Raw genomic sequence first — 20,194 nt, forward strand, 5'->3', positions numbered from 1 at the left:
CTGGAGACAGGCCTCCACGTGCATCTTCATGAGAGGAGCCTGGCGCCCTAAGCACACGCGCTGCTCTGCCCGCCGGGCAGGCCCCTCCTCACAGCACCGCCATGGTGACCTGCATCCTGCCAGACCCGGCTGCTCCCTGGGGAAGCTCAGCGGAAAAGGGTGAGCCAATTCATAACCATCCCCTTACTGTCTGAACCTGCAAACACCTGTAACACCTCAAAAACCCCGAAAGGCAGCAAACCTCTGAAGCTCAGGCTCAGATCTAGGGTTCACCCTGGGGAGGATTTTGGTACATACTGGGGATAATGTGTGAAACGTTTCGGGTGCTGGACCCAGTGCCTGCACACCGAGGGGGCATAGGCCCAGGAGAGCAGTGTTCTTGATGTTACAAGAGCATTAGAAACATCACCAGTCTCTTTCTTCCTCAGACCACCATGGAGAACAAAGCCACGTCTCTGGAATAACTCCTAAAAGTTATGCTTTTGGACCAAAAGAAGCATTGTTTTCCTCTCTGACAGTGATTTAGGACCCAGGGATCTGAAAATAGAAGGAATTTCAGCACCCTACTTCAAACGAATGAGAATTTAGGCTGGGAAAACCCCCAGACTGTCAGTGCTTTCTTCTTCCTAGAGGCAATACCTCTCTCCATCTCACTAGGCTAGAAAGAAGAAAGAACCCATCTCAGCCACAAAGTTTGCCTCCCTCCTCCCCCTACCCCCGGCCAGCACTTCCTCCCTATCAGATTCATGCACGTACCTAGACGCACCACATCGCCACAGTCGGGGTCATGAGCAACTTGTAATAAAGTCTCTTCCACATCTCTGTTTTTTCCAGGAGGGTCCATAATATGATTTATTTGCTGCTGTAAGGTTTTGGGCAATGTCATTAGCTGAGTGAATTGTCCTTCTGGGCTTTTATCAATCTAAGGAGGAAAAAAACACGTTGATGTCTATGGAAGTGCTCTGATTGCTATAAATATTCAAAGACACATGGCTTCTCCTTAAAACCACACAAACCGAATATGAACTCACGTTCTAGACTAGGCAGTGTGCTAAAAAGACTTTCTCCTTTCTGAAACTGAATGCCTCAATGTTAAGGAGTCTCAGTTCCTTCAAACAAGCCAATCCTTTTCCTGTAATATTCTGTTTGTACTTAAGAATAGAAATTCATTTCAAGAATCAATTTGTGACTCTCAGTTTAAAAAGTTTTTTTTTCCTATTTGTCCTAAGTCCAGTAGTTAAGGAAAGTGAAGATTCAGGTAAAATTGACACCCCGGCAAACCAAGTACTCATTTTAAACACAGGGACACAGAGTAACAAGGCCAGGATCACACAGCCAATCAGAGTGAGATATAAACTTGTGTCTCCTGTCTGAATTGTAGGAATAAACAGATGACAGAGACCAGCCTTTATTCACCTTTAATCCCCTGGCACATAGTAGGTACTGAAAACACAGTGGTTGAATAAGGGAATGAATAACTGTACCAATAAATCTTAGTTGTCACTATTTCTTGAATAACAGTAAGTTACACCAATGGTTTCTGTTCCCAATGTATTCTAAAATACATCAACTTTAAAGATAAACACAGAAATAAAACATATGTAAAACTATGCATTAGACTTTACTTGGACACCTTCAAATCAAAATTTAGCCACACAGCTGGGTCCACACCCAGCTTCCCTAACTCCTAGTCTAACATACTTTACTTCATGGAACTCAATTTTTCCAAAATTGTATAAACATCAACTGCCTGCCGAGGTGAGCAGCAGTGTCAGTGCTCGCAACAGCTCATCACATTATTCTCCCCGTAAGAATGTCCTGTGTGTTTTAACAAGTGTTTAGGTTTTAACTTGAAGAGAACAGTAAGAAACAAAATTAGACAAAAGGATATCCTCAATTTTAGATTCAGATTTTTCAGATATGACCATCCTTAATAATCATAATTCATGCATTCTACCATTTCTTTTCATTAAAAAATATTTATTGAGTACATGCCTAATGTCTGGATTTTCTAGTTTTATCTATAAAGTCTTTGCAGAAAAGAATAAAATGCTATTAATTAGAGGCTCTGCTAAGGTGAAGGGTTTCTTTAACCTAAATGTTTCATATTAATCATTGAGATGTTTCTAAATTCACAGGATTCAATCTCTACTTATCTTTCGCTAGATAAATGACCCAAAAATGTGAATATTCTGTAAAATATGCTAGAAATGATGTTTATAGACTCATATTTTGGGGCCGAGTATTGAGATTAGTCAATAAGATCTTATATTTCTGTAAGTCTTTACCTATGAAACTTCCAGGAATTTTAGAGATGCCAAAACGGCTTGAGTAATATGAGGAAATCAGAAAATAGTATTTGCCACTGCTTTCTCTTGAAGAAACAAATGCACTGGAGTTTTTGCTTGAAAGTGTGTGTTTAAAAACAAAATATTAGGTGACATGTTCAAAGAAGCTGCAAAATTCTAATCATCCTTACCCAAGTTCTCATTAAAACACGAATGTGAAAGCATTCAGTTAAATTATGAGTCACATTGCATTTTAACAGCAGATATGGAAAAGACCACCTGCTGTATGACTCCATTTACAGAAGTGTCTGGAACAGGCAAATCCATGGAGCAGAGAGTAGCTTAGGGGCTGCCTGGGGGAGGAGAAGCTGGGGACTGCTAATGACAATGGAGTTTCTTTTTGGAGTGATGAAAATATTCTAAAATCAGATAGTGGTGATGGTTGCACACCTCTGTGAAGAGACTAAAAACCACCAAATTTTATGCTATGTAAATTACATCTCAACAAGGCTGATGTTTTTAAAAAGCATATATGGTCATATGACAGCAGCTGCTGTGTTGCACCAATCAGATCCTGCTTCAGGGCCAAGGTCCTCATTCCGATAGCTGCTGGGAAAGTTAGCTGACTCCCTCTCTCGGAGTCCCTCCCAGAACTGGCTACAGCCAAGGGAGCTGTCTGTTTCCAAAGACTGGAAAATGCAGGGGTATGAAGGCCTGGCCTCTTTCCTCTGAGTGGGGACAGCTCAGAGGGCCATCAAGTTCCACAGTGCCAGCACACGATCAATCAGATGACATCTTCGTTTCAAAACTTCCTAATCCTGATCTTACACAATTGGTACCAAGAGTAGTCCTAGAAAGCATACTCTTCAGATGGCAGTTTGGAGCTGTCCCGATGTAGAAGGCCAAGTGGAAGCCTCTGAAGCTGCCATTCTCACCCTCTGGTCAAAAGAGCAGTGAAAAAAGAAAACTACACCCCAGGAGGAATGGCAAAGACTGATGTCACATGTAGACCTAAAGGATGCAGGGTGTGATGTTTCACTGTATATGTCAACTTGGCTGGGCTACAGGGCCCAGTTGCTTGGTCAAACTTTAGTCCAGATGTTACTGTAAAGGCATCTTTTTAGATGTAATTCACATTTAAGCCAGTAGATACTGAATAGCAGAAGACTCCTTTTAATGTAGACAGACCTCATCCTGTCAGTTGAAGACCTTGTGAGGAAAGACTAAAGTTTCCTGAGGCAGAAGAAGGTCTGCCTCCAGACTGCCCTTGGATGCAAGAGAACAGCAGACTCCTCCCTGGGTTTCCGGCTTGACCTGCAGATTTCAAACTTGCCGACCCTCACAATGGAGCGAGCTAATTATCTTGTGTAATCTCATGTTGGTCCACTACACCAATGACATGTTGAAGGGACAAGGACACTGGCGGCCTTGGTAGATGTATGCACTCCAGAGGGTAAAAGATGAGCTCCATGAAGTCTGAGGAGCCCAACGCAGCAGGGAAGGTTTTAGGGGTCAAGAGATCCGGAATATGCTGGGACATCCTCTCCAAAGTAAAGATCAACTGAGGAAATCTCTACCTCTCACCACTAAGAAAGAATTGCGCTGACAGGCCTCTTCAGGTTTTGACGAAAGATAATGCAGACATACAACAAGAACAGGATGCTATATATATATATACATACATGTGTGTATATATATATGCTATATACAGATATATGAAAAAAAGAACATTCAGAGGAAAATAAAAATTCAACAGATGTGTTGGAAGATCAATTCAAAAGATTATTCTGGAAAGCAGAACAAAAAAAACTAAAGAAACAGGAATGAGGGGAAAAAAAACAACCAAACAAGGAGGGCCAACAACTAATAGGAATTCTAGAAAAAAAATGAAGACAATGGATATGAAAAAATGGTAGAAGAGAATTTCATTACAGAAATGAAAAAATGATTTCCTAGAATTGAACATTGTGCATTTCCAGAGTCACGAAGTGCCAGAATAATATGTAAAAACCATGGGAATTTCCTGATGGTTCAGTGGCGAGTATACTTCCCACTGCAGGGGGCATAGGTTCCATCCCTGGTCAGGGAACCAAGATCCCACAAGATGCGTGGTCTGGCCAAACAAAACACAATGATAGCGATAATGAAAAAATATACACAAGGCAAAGGCAAATCATCATGAAATTGAAGAATACTGGAAAAAAAGGAAAAAATACTAAGTAGTATCAGAGAGATAAAAAGATCACATCCAAAGGACAGAGAATCTGAATACTGTTGGACTTTTTTTTTTTTTTTAGTATTTTGGCTGTGCCCCACAGCATGTGGGACCCTAGTTCCCCAACCAGGGGTCAAAACCATGTAGGGTCAAATCTCTGCATTGCAAGGTGGATTTTTAACCAGGGGACCACCAGGGAAATCCCTGTTGGACTTTCTAGTGCAACAGAAGAAACCAGAAGAAATAAAGCCATGACTTAAAAAACTTCTGAGGGAAAATTACTTCCAGCCTAGAATCTGATGTCTAACCTAAACCCATCCATCAGTTTAAGGGTAGAATTTGCAGATGTACAGGATCTCAAAAAATGTACCTCCTTCACAAGTACACATTTTAATACTTAAAATATAAACTGTGAAAGAGGAAAAGTTCAAGAAAACCAAAAACTAGCAAAAGAAGAGGGGAAGAAATTCTCAGGTGATAATGAAACAAAGCTCCGGAGAAGAGCTGTGCAGCGTGTCTAGAAAGCAGCCAGTCACGAGAGGAATGGGGGACACAGGACTCCAGGAAGAATGTTCCCAGGAAAAGCAAGAAACAGAGAAAACACCTGATGTGTTTGTCTACAATGTAAGGTGTTTCTTAGACTTGTAGGAGAGTTTGAGGGTGAATTAGTTACAGGTATGTACAAAATATAAGACCTTCTAGAACCAGCACCAAAAGAAGATGTTCTTTCCATCACAGGGGACTGGAATGCAAAAGTAGGAAGGCAGGAGATAGCTGGAGTAACAGGCAAGTTTGGCCTTGGAGTGCAAAATGAAGCAGGGCAAAGGCTAACAGAGTTTTGCCAAAGAATGCACTGGTCATAGCAAACACCCTCTTCCAACAAAACAAGAGATGACTCTACACGTGGAAATCACCAGACCATCAATACCAAAGTCAGATGGATTATATTCTTTGTAGCCAAAGATGAAGAAGCTCTATACAGTCAGCAAAAACAAGACCTGGAGCTGACTATGGCTCAGATCATCAGCTCCTTATTGCAAAATTCAGACTTAAATTGAAGAAAGTATGGAAAACCACTAGGCCATTCAGGTATGGCCTGAATCAAGTCCTTTTATGATTATACAGTGGAAGTAAGAAATAGATTTAAGGGACTAGATCTGATAGACAGAGTGCCTGAAGAACTATGGACAGAGGTCCATAATACTGTATAGGAGGTGGTAACCAAAACCATCCCCAAGAAAAATAAACGCAGCAAAGCAAAATGGTTTTCTGAGGCGGGCTTACAAATAGCTGACAAAAGAAGAGAAGCGAAAGGCAAAAGATAAAAGGAAAGATATACCCATCTGAATGCACAGTTCCAAAGAATAGCAAGGAGAGGCAAGAAAGCCTTCCTCAGTGATCGATGCAAAGAAACAGGAAAATAACAGAATGGGAAAGACCCGAAATCTCTTCAAGAAAATTAGAGATACCAAGGGAACATTTCATGCAAAGATGGGCTTGATAAAGGACAGAAATGGTATGGACCTAACAGAAGCAGAAGATACTAAGAAGAAGTGGCAAGAATACATGGAAGAACTGTACAAGAAAGGTTTTAATGACCCAGATAACCCAGACCATGGTGTGGTCACTCACCTAGAGCCAGACATCCTAGATGTGAAGTCAAGTGGGCCTTAGGACACATTATAACAAACAAAGCTAGTGAAGGTGATGAAATTCCAGCTGAGCTATTTCAAATCCTAAAAGGTGATGCTGGTAAAGTGCTGCACTCAATATGCCAGCAAATTTGGAACACTCAGAAGTGGCCACAGGACTGGAAAAGGTCAGTTTTCATTCCAGTCCCCAAGAAAGGACATGCCAAAGAATGCTCAAACTATCACACAATTGTACTCATTTCACACACTAGCAAAGTAATGCTCAAAATTCTCCAAGAGAGGCTTCCACAGTATCTGAACCAAGAACCCCCAGATGTTCAAGCTGCATTTAGAAAAGGCAGAGGAACCAGATATCAAATTGTCAACATTTGTTGGAGCATAGAAAAAGCAAGAGAGTTCCAGAAAAACATCTACTTCTGCTCCATTGACTACACTAAAGCCTTTGACTGTATGGATCACAACAAACTGTGGAAAACTCTTCAAGAGATGGGAATACCAGACCACCTGACCTGCCTCCTGAGAAATCTGTATGCAGGTCAAGAAGCAACAGTTAGAACCAGACATGGACCAACGGATTGGTTCAAAATTGGAAAAGGAGTATGTCAAGGCTGTATATTGTCACCCTGCTTATTTAACTTATATGCAGAGTACATCATGTGAAATGCTGGGCTGGATTAATCACAAGCTGGAATCAAGATTGCTGGGAGAAATATCAATAACCTCAGATATGCAGATGACACCACCCTTATGGCAGAAAGCAAAGAGGAACGAAAGAGCCTCTTGATGAAAGTGAAAGACGAGAGTGAAAAAGCTGGGTTAAAATTCAACATTCAAAACACTAAGATCATGGCATCCCACCCCACCACTTTCTGGTAAATAGGGAAAGAATGGAAACAGTGACAGACTTCATTTTCTTGGGCTCCAAAATCACTGCAGATGGTGACTGCAGCCATGAGATTAGAAGACGCTTGCTCCTTGGAAGAAAAGCTATGACACTGATGCAGTGCCTTAAGAGGCTAACACAGGAGGGTAAAGAAAGTCTCCATAAAACCCAGAGAACAGATTTTAGAACTCCTCTCTGGAACCTGCCTGGAGTCACAACTGAACCAGAAGATTTTAAGTCTTGGCACTTACTAGTATGTGTATAGTTAATACCAAAGTCATTAAATTTAAACTTGACCTTCGGTTTGACAGAAAAAAAAAAAAGAAAAGAAAAGCTACGACAAACCTAGACAGCATATTAAAAAGCAGAGACATTACTTTGCCGACAAACGTCTGTCTGGTCAAAGCTATGGCTTTTCCAGTAGTCATGTAGAGATGTGAGAGTCTGACCATATAGAAAGCTGAGCACCAAAGAACTGATGCTTTTGAGCTGTGGTGCTGGCAAAGACTCTTCAGAGTCCCCTGGACTGCAAGGAGATCAAACTAGTCCATCCTAAAAGAAATTAGTCCTGAATATTCATTGGAAGGACTGATGCTGAAGCCAGAGCTTTAGTACTTTCATCATGTGATGCAAAGAGCCGGCTCAGTGGAATAGACTCTGATGCTGGGAAAGACTGAGGGCAGGAGGGGAAGGGGTCAGCAGAGGATGAGATGGTTGGATGGCATCACCGACTCAACGCATGTGAGTTTGAGTAAACTCAAGGAAACTCAAACAGTGAAGGGCAGGGAAGCCTGGAGTGCTGCAATCCATGGGGTCACAAAGAGCCAGACATGACTTAGCGACTGAACAACAACGTAGAAACCAAGAAAGTCGGAAAAAATGACTGATCAACTCCAAGAAAAACAAAGTTGTACTGGAAACTAAATTTCACAGTAGTATATCTCAGCAATGAGGAAAGCCAGTTGTCCTAATAAAGTAAATATTGACTATTAATTTAAAATTATATAATAATTATGTATACATGCATGCTCAGTCACTTCAGTTGTGTCCAACTCTTTTCAGTTACATGGACCTTAGCTGTCTAGGCTCCTCTGTCCATGGGATTCTCCAGGAAAGAGTACTGGAGTGGGCTGCCATGCCCTCCTCCAGAGGATCTTCCTGATCCAGGGCTCGAACTTGGGTCTCCTGCATTGCAGGTGGATGGATTCATTTTCCCAGATGAACCATCTGGGAGGCCCATGTAATAACTATATATGGAGCATAGGTGAGTGGTGGTGGGGAGAGACAGGGAGAGAAAGAGATAGAGCATGAAAGAGGGTGTGTGTGTGGATGGAGTGCATGAGAGTAAAAAATCCTCATTTTCCATAAAATGATAACAAAAAAGGTACAAAACTTTTTTAAAAATCAAGAAATAACAATCAAATCATATTACTTGTAAATATGGAAGTAAACACCAGAAGAATCAGTGAAAGAGATGAAAGCAGTTGCTCTGGGAAGTAGCACAGACAAGTAGGAAGGTGTGCAGCACGGAATTGCTGTTTTTTGTTCAAAACCTTGGGGTGTCACCTGGTTTTTAAAGTGTGCAGGCATCACTTTGAGAAAAGTAAAAATTAAAAACAAAAAACCTCAATCTAAAGCAAACATGGCAAAATCTGTTAAACTGAGTGGTGGGTTTTCTGGGCATTCATGGTATTCGCCAATGTTACATTTAAAATAATTCCTATTTTTTAAAGTTTCCTTTCAGTTCTAGAATACCATTAATTTGTTATTCAACGTGATATTAATTGCCCATATTATTTGGAAAAGAAAGAGCATTAAAAAACTAGAATGGTGTTATCTTAAAGATAAAAAACCATGAATCTTAATAGCTAAAAAAATCTTAAATCCAAGTTACATTTCTCAAAGGAGGGGCTCTTTTTTATTTTCAAAAAACTTAGTATTTTTTTGAAAAATGCCTTGAAAGAAAGTTTTGTCTACTATGTCAAAAGAAAAGTTCCAAGACACAATACATATAACAATTGGGGGGAAAACAAGCTTCAGAATAACATGTATGAATATATTTATGTAAAATAAAACCAAATGAAAAAGACCAAACTGCTTCATACATGTGTATATATGTACAAATACACACAAAAGTGCATGCAATAAGATCTGGAAGCAAACACACCAACCTGTTAATAAGGCTACCTCTGGGAGGCAGATGGGTTTGGAGACGGAAAGAAGGTAATTTCAGAGTTTGCTTTCATTTGTTTTTGATTAATAACTAATATACACAGCAAGAAGTTCAAATGGCAAAAAAAGATGCACATGGTGAAGAGCAGTCCCCACCCCCGGCCTCAGGTCAGCCCCTGGTCCCCTTCTCCAGAGGCAGCCTCTTGTCACTAGTCTCTTATGTTACCTTTTAGCCTTATTTCAAATACACAGAGAACATGTTTACACACAAAACGCACTTTCTATGAACACGTTACTACACTGGTCACACCGCTCACCCTACTTTTCCCCTTAAGCGGGCTCCTGCCTCAGGACGGACCCGTGAGGTCCCACCGACCGCTCACCTCCAGGCTGCCCTGCTGGGCCTTGTACACCACCTGGGGGCTCTCCTGCAGAATGCCGCCGTACAGCTCCCGGAAGTGGGCCACGTTGGGCTTCACGATATTCAACACTTTTGCCTTATCCTCTCCAACCACCATCCGAAAGTCACCTGGTTGAAACAAATACAAAACCAGTTTTGCACTGCGACTCCAGACTCTGCCTATGGACTGCAGCCCCTCAAATGACCTGTGAACCAAAGCCCCCAGCTGACACTGCACCAGTTCAACCTGGCAGGACCTCTCACTCAAAACACTGGCTTTTTCACCTTCAAGACATGAACACAGCACCCCAGGAATGCAGGCACTTGTTTGGGGGAAAATAGTGCCTCTCAAACCACAAAGCCCTTTAGCCAGTTAAAATATACCGAAGTACAGAAGGAAATCACCCTGAGAGTTAATATGCACGTGTTTTTCCAATGCAGAAGCTTCTCTATTTATAAACTTTCATCTTGTTAACAAAACTCTGCCTGTGATCAGAGACGGGGGTTGTGTGTATCTTGTTCTTGGTGCTGCTCGCTCAGCTTGGCCCTGCCTGCTGTATTTGTGTGAGGAGAAGGCAATGGCAACCCGCTCCAATACTCTTGCCTGGAAAATCCCATGGACGGAGGAGCCTGGTAGGCTGCAGTCCATGGGGTCGCAAAGAGTCGGACACAACTGAGCAACTTCACTTTCACTTTTCACTTTCATGCACTGGAGAAAGAAATGGCAACCCACTCCAGTGTTCTTGCCTGGAGAATCCCAGAGACAGGAGAGCCTGGTGGGCTGCCGTCTATGGGGTGGCACAGAGGTGGACGCGACTGAAACAACTTAGCAGCAGCAGCAGTTCTATTTGTATGAGGGCTTTTGAGGTGCTCTGTGAATATAAATAACCTTATTATATTTGATAAGGGCACAGTTTACATTTAGGATGAACTTTAAAGCTGATACAACTTTAGAAAGTTGCAAGTGGTGAACTGCTGATCTAGAGAAACAAGAGGCAACGAGGCCTCCTCCTGGGGACAAAGACGCTGATGGCCGCCCTCCTGAGGAGCTCGTTCCGCCCACTGCTACTCCACTGCGGGCCAGGGCCATCTTGGCATCCTCTGTCCAGCCCGTCAGCACCAACCTGCTACCCAGTGGGCCAGAACCACCGCAGGCCCTACAGTCGGTCACCCGTGGACAAGCCCCGACCACCTGCAGGCCAGCAGCCACCGCACAGGCAGGGATGGCAGCTCCTAGGCCATGGAGCAGCCCCGCCCACGCGCATGCCCAGAAGCCAGCCCCGCCCCAACAGAAGGGCCCATGTGGCCCATACAGGGGGCACCCCGGAGCAGGGAGTCCTGGTGAGCGAAGGGCTGTGATGCTGGGCCCACAGGGCAGCTTCGACATAAGGCCATAATTGTTGGAAAAATTAACAGGTACCCAACAGCAAGTATGTACCTCAGTGAGGAATAAAATACACTGAATTTTTAAGCTTCAAAGGACCAACACGCACTGCAATTTGGTAGAAAGCGTGTGGGGACTAGAAGCTTTGGAAAAGGCTCACAGCCAGCCTCTGGAACCTGACCTCTGTGAGATGAGGTGGAGATGGTTAGGGCAGTGAGCTCGAGTGAGATCTGTCCTAACGAGCTGCTCAAACACAGATGACAGCGTTTTCTCACTGTTTGTTTACACAATTACACGTGAGGATGACTGCTAGTGAGAGGGTAGAGAACCTGGTTCTCTCACGTGATGCTCTTGACTTCGTACACTGCCACAGTCCTTCTGGAAGCTGTGACTGACGAAGCCTCATCTCTGGAGAGCGAGCCCCAAGCCCGGAACCCAAACAGAGGCCAGGAGGTGAAGCTCACTGAGGATCTGGGTCATCGTCCTACCTCGTCTGCCCACACGGCCGTCCCCTCAGGCGGGCACTGCCCTCTCCCCGTGTGGCAGGAAGGAGACAGGGACACCGGGACGATGGAACCAGCCTAAGGTCTCTTAGGAAGCAAGTGAACACCCTCCACACACATGACTGTTCACTGAAGCACGATTTACAACACTGAAATCCTGGCAGCAACCGAATGTCCCTCAACAGGGGAACAGCACGCCCGCACCGACCGTGGGGCGCCCGCACAGACCGCGGACCCAGGCGCACCCGAACTGACCGCGGACCGGGGCGCCCGCACCAACTGCGGACCGGGGCGCACCCACTAAGAGTTACAGGAACCACACACTGAGATGGAAAATGACCACGGAATAATGTGCAGCTGAGAAACCAGGACACAAAAGTACCAGAAGGAAACAACTTTGTAAAAAAAAAAAAAAAAAAGACAAAGGACTATTTTTAAATGGTTACGTTTGCTCTAATAAGAGACACATTTACTGCGGGCTCTTGAATGGCATGTGCTCCGCATCTGCTGTCTCGTTTAAGGCTGCCAAGCCTCACGAGGAAGGTGCTGATTATCCTCAGTCTCACAGACGAGGACAAGGAGCGACAACCTGCCCAAGGCCCGGCCACCTCTCAGGATCAGGGCAGTGCCATTTCAGGTGCTAACGTCACTCTGTAATTTTCCCCGTAATTCCCCACCCCCTCACTTCTGTAATGCTGGCTCACTACCTCTAGCGTTCTGAAGTAAGTTCACACATGCACAGACATGCTGTCCCAGCAATGTGAATGGAGAGGCAGCTGGGTTGACTTTCAATTGTGTATATACCCTCATGCTTTCCTTCAGAGCCTATAAATGTTTTCTATTTCTCCCTGAAGGGATGAAATGTCATCAAACTCTGAGTCTCACACGGCTGGCTCAGAACTGAAGGATCAGTCTGCACCACTGTCGAGTTCTAAATATTTATGTCACCTCCTCACCTCCTGTACATTTAACAAACGAAAGCTCTTACATTTTAGACAGTAACTTTCTGAGAGAGGGAGTATATTTTACCAAAATGTAAAGGCAAACGATCCAAACCCTCCCCAAACAACAACTGCCAGCCACGATGAAAGGAGCTGGGAAATATTACAGACTTTCTGTGAACAAGGACCAAAGCGTATTCGTCCCTGTGACCCCGGCTCCTCGCCCGCTGCCTGGCACATGGAGGCAGATCCATAAATGTCTGCTGAATTGGATTTCTCCAACTGCTGTGCAGCAAAACTGGCTCAGCCACAGGGAACAGCAAGCAAATGGGCTTATCACCCGCTGCTTCAGAACAAAATGAATAAAATTGTGGACACAGCATGAACCAGCATCTGATCCTAAGAATCAATTTTTCTTACCTCCGCAGATACACTCGCAACAAAATACAGAGATTGAGGAAAAACTGATTGCTGACTTGTATTTTATGGGAGTTTCTCTTAAGTGCCCAAGCCAGAGAACAGCATGTCTAATGCAATGGCTAGACAAAAGGGTAATCTCTCCTTGACCTGAAGTAAAACAAATTCAGAGGCTTGTAATCCATCTGGAGCTAGCCTGCTCTATGATTCCAGCACATCCCCAGCGGTCAGGGGTCTCATTATGAACATAAGGGTGTGAGTGGAAAGGCCCCGGCTCTCAGGTCTGGCCATATCCCTGGGTGGCTGGGGGGTGAGTTACTTAACCTTAACAATCAATCAGTTTCCATCTCTGCAAAATGGCTGTAACAGTCATACTAACCTCACAAGACTGCCTTTGGGTTTCAATGATTAAGGTTTTAGAGGAAGCTCTGGCCACAGTGAGGCAGACATTACTGCTGTCATGATGTCTATATAGGAGGGGCAGGGCAGAGGGTGCAGGAAGCCTTGGGTTTCTAAGACACTGGCAGGCTAACTTTCCCTCTTAGACTAACTGCCACACTCCTGTCATCTCAGCTCAATAAATATCTAGGTGGCCTCTAAGTGCCAGGAGCTGTGTTGGACTCAGGGCATACAAAGATAGACTCTGCCTCAGGCAGCAAGTAACATGAAAACAGGGCATTTCAGAGCAGGTTACTGCCCGGGACTCCTGATGGGGAAGTGGTCAGGAAGAGGAGCTCACACTGGAAGTTGATATGTGCAACGTAATATTCATTTTGAACAGGTTTTTCTTTTTTTTGAGATATAATTCACATCCATATAATTCTTATGTAAAGCACATAATTCTATGTTTTGTTTTGTTTTTAGTGTATTTACAGGGTTGTGCAACCATCTAACTTGAGACCATTTCAGCCTCCCTAAAAGAAACCCTGTACCGTCAGCAGTCACTTTCCTTCCCTGCTTCCACCCTCAGCCCCACGCAGAGACTAATCCACTTTCTCTCTCGATAGATTTTCCTGTCCTGAACACTTTATATGTGGAACTGTACAGTATAGGGTCTCTTTTGATTAGCATAATGTTTTCAAAGTTCATCATGTTGGAGCACCTATCAGTACTTATTCCTGTTTATGGCTAAATAATATTCCACTGGGTGGATGTATCACATTTTATATATCCATCTCTCAGTTGATGGGCATTTGGGTGGCTCTTACTTTTGGGCTATTTTTTTTTTATGAATAACCCTGCCCTGAACATTTGCATATGAGTTTTTGTGTGGATATATGTTTTCATTTCTCTTGGGTAGATAGCCAGGAGTAGAATTGTTGGGTCACATAGTTGCTTTAAGTTTAATATTCTGAGGAACTACAAACGTTTTTTTCCAAAATGACTATATTATTTACATTCCTTCAGCAATGTATGCAGGTCAGTTTCTCCACAGCCTCATCCACACCTGTTCTCATCTGTATTTTGATCATAGGCTTTGGGTGTGAACTGGGGTCTAATGATGAATGCTGCTGAGCACCTTTTCATGTGCTTATCTGGTATTTGTATGTAAAGTGGGCTTCCCTGGTAGCTCAGTTGGTAAAGAATCTGCCTGCAATGCAGGAGACCCTAGTTCGATTTCTGGGTTGGGAAGATTCGGTGGAGAAGGGATAGGCCACCCATTACAGTATTCTTGGGCTTCCCTTGTGGCTCAGCGGGTAATGAATCTGCCTGCAATGCAGGAGACCTGGGTTTGTTTGATCCCTGGGTTGGGAAGATCCCCTGGAGAGGGAAAGGCTACCCACTCCAGTATTCTGGCCTGGAGAATTCCACTGATGGCAGAGTCCACAGGGTCGCAAAGAAATGACGAATGATGCTGGGCACCTTTTCGTGTGCTTATTTGCTATTTGTATACGTCCTCTCAAAAAATTGTCTGTTCAAATCCTTTGCCCATTTCTATATTGGGTTACTTGTCTTTTTACTGTGTTCTAAGAATTCTTTAAATATTCCAGACACAAGTTCCTTATCAGATAAATGATTTGCAAGTATTTCTTTCCATTTCATAGGCTGTCTTTTCACTTTCTTGACAGTTTTGTTTGCAGCATAGAAGTTTTTATTTTTATATGGTCCCATTTATCTGTTTCTTCTTTTGTTGCTTGTGCTTTTGGCATATATTTAAGAAAGCACTGCATGACTCAAAGTGACTCTTCTAAAAGTCTTACGGTTTTAGCTCTTTCCTCCATGACCTGTGTGTGTGCTCAGTCACTCCGTTGTGTCTGACTCTTTGCAGCCCCACAGACTGTAGCTCACCAGGCTCCTCTGCCCATGGGATTCTCCAGGCAAGAGTACTGGGGTGAGGTGCCATCTCCTGCTCCAGGGGATCTTACCAACCCAGGATTGAACCTGTGTCTCTTGCATCTCCTGCACTGGCAGGCGGATTCTTTACCACTAGTGACACCTGGGAAGCCCCATCCATGATCTATTTTGAGTTAATTTTGTGTAGGGTGTGTTAGGGGTCCACCTTCATTCTTTTGCATGTGGAAGAAATTATTATTATTTCAACAAAGATGACTAAGGCAGCATTTCTAGGAAGTAGCCTAACACACCATTCAAAATACATCCTCAAAAATATCTCCATGGCTGCAGGAAATACACCATCATTGCACTAACTCACACATAGAAGAGAGCAAGGTAAGAACAAATAGCAGCTGATTCCCTGGTGATATACATTTAAATCATATATAAATTTTTCTCTTGCACACTTTAGAGAACACAAAACGGGGAGGTGTAGGAAGCATCAGGTTTACGATACTCATTCAGGAAGGAACCAATACCACAACCACCCGTCCATCCACCCATTCCCTAAGTATTTACTGAGCACCTAGTATGTGTCATTGTCAGGTACCACTATAGTCTCTGAAGGACAGTGAACAAAGCAAGAAAATATGTCTGCCTTCCACATCCTCGCGGTGGAACAAAGACCAGAGACAAGAAACCCAACAAATAAACAGTACCTCAGAAGGTGGCAAGTGTACGGAAGGAGACACAAGCAGAGAAAGATGGGCAGGAACGGGGAGGAGACCCAAGGAAGGGGCCCTGTCCCCGGGGTGAGCCAGGAAGGGCGCGTGCGCACAGACGCGCTGCAGGACAGGGACGGGGAGGAGCTCGGGTCCTGAACCAGCGCCTCCGTGCTCACCCGCTCTGGGACTAGAAGCTACAGGGCCCAGGACGAGCTCCCTCCTCCTCTGGGCTTCGGGATCTTCAAACATGTTACAATATGGAGCAGCAGTACAGCGGGCTCATGAGTTTCCAGGATTAAAGCACTGAGAACACTCCCAGACACACAGTAAGTAACCTGGGACGTTAGATATGGTTGGTGACTGAAACCCTTTCAGGAGTGCGGCATGCTCAGAAATCAGCTAGTGATCGAGTAAAAAGCGTTCCGAGCGAGGCTTCAGCAAGAGCTCAAGCTTGCCAAGCCTGCGGAAATGTGTTTCCAAATGACTGCGAGAGTCAATCCCAACATCCACGTCACCCAGGGACACCGCCGGCGAGGGCAGAGGTGTGATTGGCATGGAAGAAATCGCAGGAGCTCTCAGCCCAGAGCAAAAGTCTCTCTACTGGCTTCTACCAGGATCCAGAAATGGGGATGTTCACTAGCACTGCAGAGGGCTGGCACTCTATTTCTATTTTTTTTTCTCTAAGAATCACTCCCTGGCACTTCCTCACTGCCTTGTCTTGTTCCTAGAAGTAGCTGAGCCTGCGTTCAGACAGTTTGGCACCGAAAGAAACCCATTCTCTCTCTTGCACACGTCAGCGGTTAAAGGTGTTTTTCGCTCCTCAAGGACTGTGAAGGGCCAAGTGACTCCACCTGACTCGAGTCCTCTGCTAACTCTGACAGGCATCATTTGCCAAGATGCACCAGTTTAGTGGTTAGTATATCAGATGATGTAATCCCAGTTTGGCGAACGTGTCCAAGGAAGCTAGTGTCCCCCTTTGCTCTCTTCCCTACCAAACAGATTTGGCCAAAGTGAATCACAGTCATGTCATCAGTAAAACAATGGTCGATGAAGGCAGCCCAAGTGTCCACCAGTCACTGAATCACTGGGCGAATCAGGGTGTCTCAGCCTGAGGAAAACCTATGCAACCAGCAGTGATTCCCAGTAACAGTGATAAATAATGATAGTGGTCATTTTCTGAGCACCAGCCATCAGGGAGCTGTGATACTGGGGGCTTTTATACATGTTATCTCACAGAAAACCTTTTCATGAAGTAGTTATTTCCACTTTACAAAGGAGAAAACGAGCTCGGGAAGGTTCCAGCACCCCTGTGAGGGCAGTGCTCACTCAGGTCCGACTGCAGCCTTGCCTTTCCGTCTCCAGCAAGTGGCTGTGTTGTGTGTGTCTTAGTCCTTCAGTCGTGTCTGACTCTCTGTGACCCCATGGACCGTAGCCTGACAGGCTCCTCTGTCCATGGAATTCTCCAGGCAAGAATACTGGAGTAGATTGCCATTTCCTTCTCCAGGGGATCTTCCTGACCCCGGGATTGGACCCAGGTCTCCCGCATTGCAGGCAGATTCTTTAACGTCTGACTCACCAAGGAAGCCCTATGTTAATACAAGCAAACATGGATCCAGAATAATACAGGGTAACACTTACTGAGCATTTATGATGTACCAGGCACATACGATTTAATCATACATGTATGATTTAATTTCATCCGTATAAAAATCTTCTTTAGAGAGAAAGAAACTGAGTCACAAGGAGATAAGAAACTTGCCCAAAGACAGAAAGTTAATTAAGGTTAAAGCTAAGAGGTGAACCCAGGAGTCTGACTGCAGAGCCCCAGCTTGTAAACACTTTACTGATGCTGCCTTCCATGAAGTAATATAATGATTAAAAAAAGCAAAGTAATAGAATGGGCTTCCCAGGTGGCTCAGCGGTGAAGAATCCACCTGCCAATGCAGGAGATGTGGGCTTGAGCCCTGGGTCAGGAAGATCCCCTGGAGAAGGAAATGGAACCCACTCCAGTATTCTTGCCTGGGAAATCTCATGCACAAAGGAGCCTGGTTGGCTACAGTCCATGGGATTGCAGAAAAGCTGGACACGACTTAGCGACTAAACGACTAAACCGGATACCCAGCTAAAGCAGCCGTTTCCATGGGAGGCTGTTCACGGTCCTGAGGCCCTGCCTGAGCCCTCATCACCATCCAGACTGGCTGCGCTCTGTCCATCCACCCCACACACACACGGAGGGGCCTGCCACGTGCCATGGGCGAGTTCTGGAGGCGACCCAACACAGACCGGGTCCCACCCATCTCCCTGGAGGCCCCTCTCTGCCTGGGGTTCTCCTCACGGGTGCTCAGTTCCCACCTCGGGAGAGGCCGTCTCCGGTTGCACTGAAGTGACGCCTGCCCCCCACCCCCTGTTCTCTGCTGCCATGTGTCTGCTGTCTGACTTTTCAACTGCAGAGAAAGCCGCACGAGGGCCGGGACCGTGCCTGCCTTCTTCCCTTCATTCCCAGAGCTTAGAAGGGCGCCCAGCAGAGGAAACTCGTGATTATGTGCTGAGGGAAAAAACGTTCTCATTCTTAGTCTTTCTCCCTCCTGCACACTGCTGGCAAAATTGTCTTTCCACAACCCCAAATCCTGGACCAACTTGCAAAGCCGGAAAACATCTGTGGCTCTTAGTTGTGTACTGGTTGTCAGATTTCCATCTGCTCACTTTGTCTTCAACACCCTGCCCAACCCAGGTCTAACCTCTTCTCCAAAACACCAGAGAGGCAGTGAATTTCAGTGGTTAAGAATGAGGGCTAACGTGGAACTCTGCTCAGTGTTATGGGACAGCCTGGATGGGAGGGGAGTTTGGGGGAGAATGGAAACATGTATATGCCTGAGTGGCTCTGCTGTGCACCTGAAACTATCGTAACATTGTTAATCAGCTATACCCCAACACAAAATAAAAAGTTAAAAAATTAAAAGAGTGTGAACTAAAATTCCAGCTCTACCACCTACTAATCTACCAGATAACTGACCTGAGACAGATCTGGGCCTTGGTTTTCTCATCTGTTAAATGGGGCAATAATATAGCACCTTATCAAAGGGCTGTGTGTGAGGATGAAACGAGTTATTAGATAAAGTACTGAGAGTCATTCCTGACATATGACAAAGAATGCGACTTTCTCCTGCCACCAGCATGGACCTCCGTCACATCCATCTGCTCCTCCCTCCCTGAACGGACCGTGCACTTATACATCCCTTCCTTCTCCACACGGGCTGTTCTGAAGTCTGCCACTGACTCACTGTGATTACACATGTTTATTAATGAGAAGCTCCTTAGAGCAGACATTGCATCCTTCATTCGTTATAAGGTATGGGATGCTGATTCACTTGATAAATGTTAAACCAGGGATCATTACCTAAAACTAGTCACTTTACTAGTTTGTACTTTCACAAGAATGTGAAAGGTGGCCCTTTAAAGGTTCGTTCGGTTTCCTTTTCTGTTTACTTAAACGCTGACTTCTAAGAATAACTGAAGGATTAGAAGGCTTTCTCCTCCCCAACTCTGCAGACTGTCATCGTCCACCCACTCCTTTCTCACCATCACTTGTAACAATAATGCCATAAATACTGACCCTAGGGCAGTTAAAGTGATCCTTAAATACTACACAGAATACAGGGATTATTATTACTGCCAGTAACACTGACGGATCTTGCCTCCGCCAGCGATCACTGGCAGGCACTTGTCCAATGACACAGAGAAAACTGTTTTTCCCATGTTCCCCAGACTCCACCAGGGAGAAATGGAACTTTGCAGCTTAGGGACAACATACCATCTCCCTAAACTGAAAACAGGTGTAAAATAGATGTCCAAGTTGTAAATAAAAATGAGGTTGGTGGGTAATTTGAAATCTGGAATATTACAAGGGCTTGGGAGGTTTGTGTGGTTTCCAGAAAGGAGTAGAATCTGATCAATTCAAGGATACTGGGTTCTCAGAAGCCCACGAAAGGCAGGTAATAGAGCTGGTCTTTCAACACATCACCTGGGGCAAGTCTCACATCTACAGAAGACACCTGTCTGCAGGGCCTAGATCCTTCCCCACCTGCACCATCCCAGTCTAGTTCCATCACATCACGGGCTAGTTAACCATTAATTACACTGTGTCCTGGCTTACCAACAACCATCATATATTATGATGTTTCAATGGGAAAATATATTCCCAATCTGAACAACTGACTTACAGAACACTTTTTGGAAAAGGTCTTATCCACAAGGTAGGGATCACACAGAGTGGGAATCAGCCCTCTCTGGGGAGAATTTGTAAAGCATCATGTCCTAAGTTTTGCAGGAAAAAGAAGCCA

The 20,194-nt window shown here is 44.6% G+C and overlaps 1 protein-coding gene and 1 non-coding gene across 6 annotated transcripts in view; one reads left to right on the plus strand and one right to left on the minus strand.

The window, feature by feature from the left end:
• LOC145520205 (phosphatidate cytidylyltransferase, mitochondrial) overlaps window positions 1-20,194 on the minus strand; it is a 48,551-nt gene that overhangs the window by 8,815 nt on the left and 19,542 nt on the right. For 4 of the 5 annotated variants that reach the window (XM_081526130.1, XM_081526129.1, XM_081526128.1 and 1 more), the window contains 2 exons: window positions 9,594-9,739; window positions 757-922 (listed from right to left, as the gene is read on the minus strand). In XM_081526130.1, coding sequence (XP_081382256.1) covers window positions 757-922; window positions 9,594-9,739 — 312 coding nt within the window. The remainder of the gene's footprint in view (window positions 1-756; window positions 923-9,593; window positions 9,740-20,194) is intronic. The other variant, XM_081526131.1, reaches the window with a different exon arrangement.
• On the plus strand, window positions 7,140-7,258 carry LOC145522129 (small nucleolar RNA SNORA26). The gene has a single exon (XR_014065940.1). It is a non-coding gene; the product is annotated as a small nucleolar RNA SNORA26 (small nucleolar RNA).

The sequence above is a fragment of the Giraffa tippelskirchi genome, chromosome 9 (genome assembly GCF_054371585.1).
Source record: "Giraffa tippelskirchi isolate mGirTip1 chromosome 9, T2T-mGirTip1v1.2.pri, whole genome shotgun sequence".
NCBI classification, from domain to species: domain Eukaryota; kingdom Metazoa; phylum Chordata; class Mammalia; order Artiodactyla; family Giraffidae; genus Giraffa; species Giraffa tippelskirchi.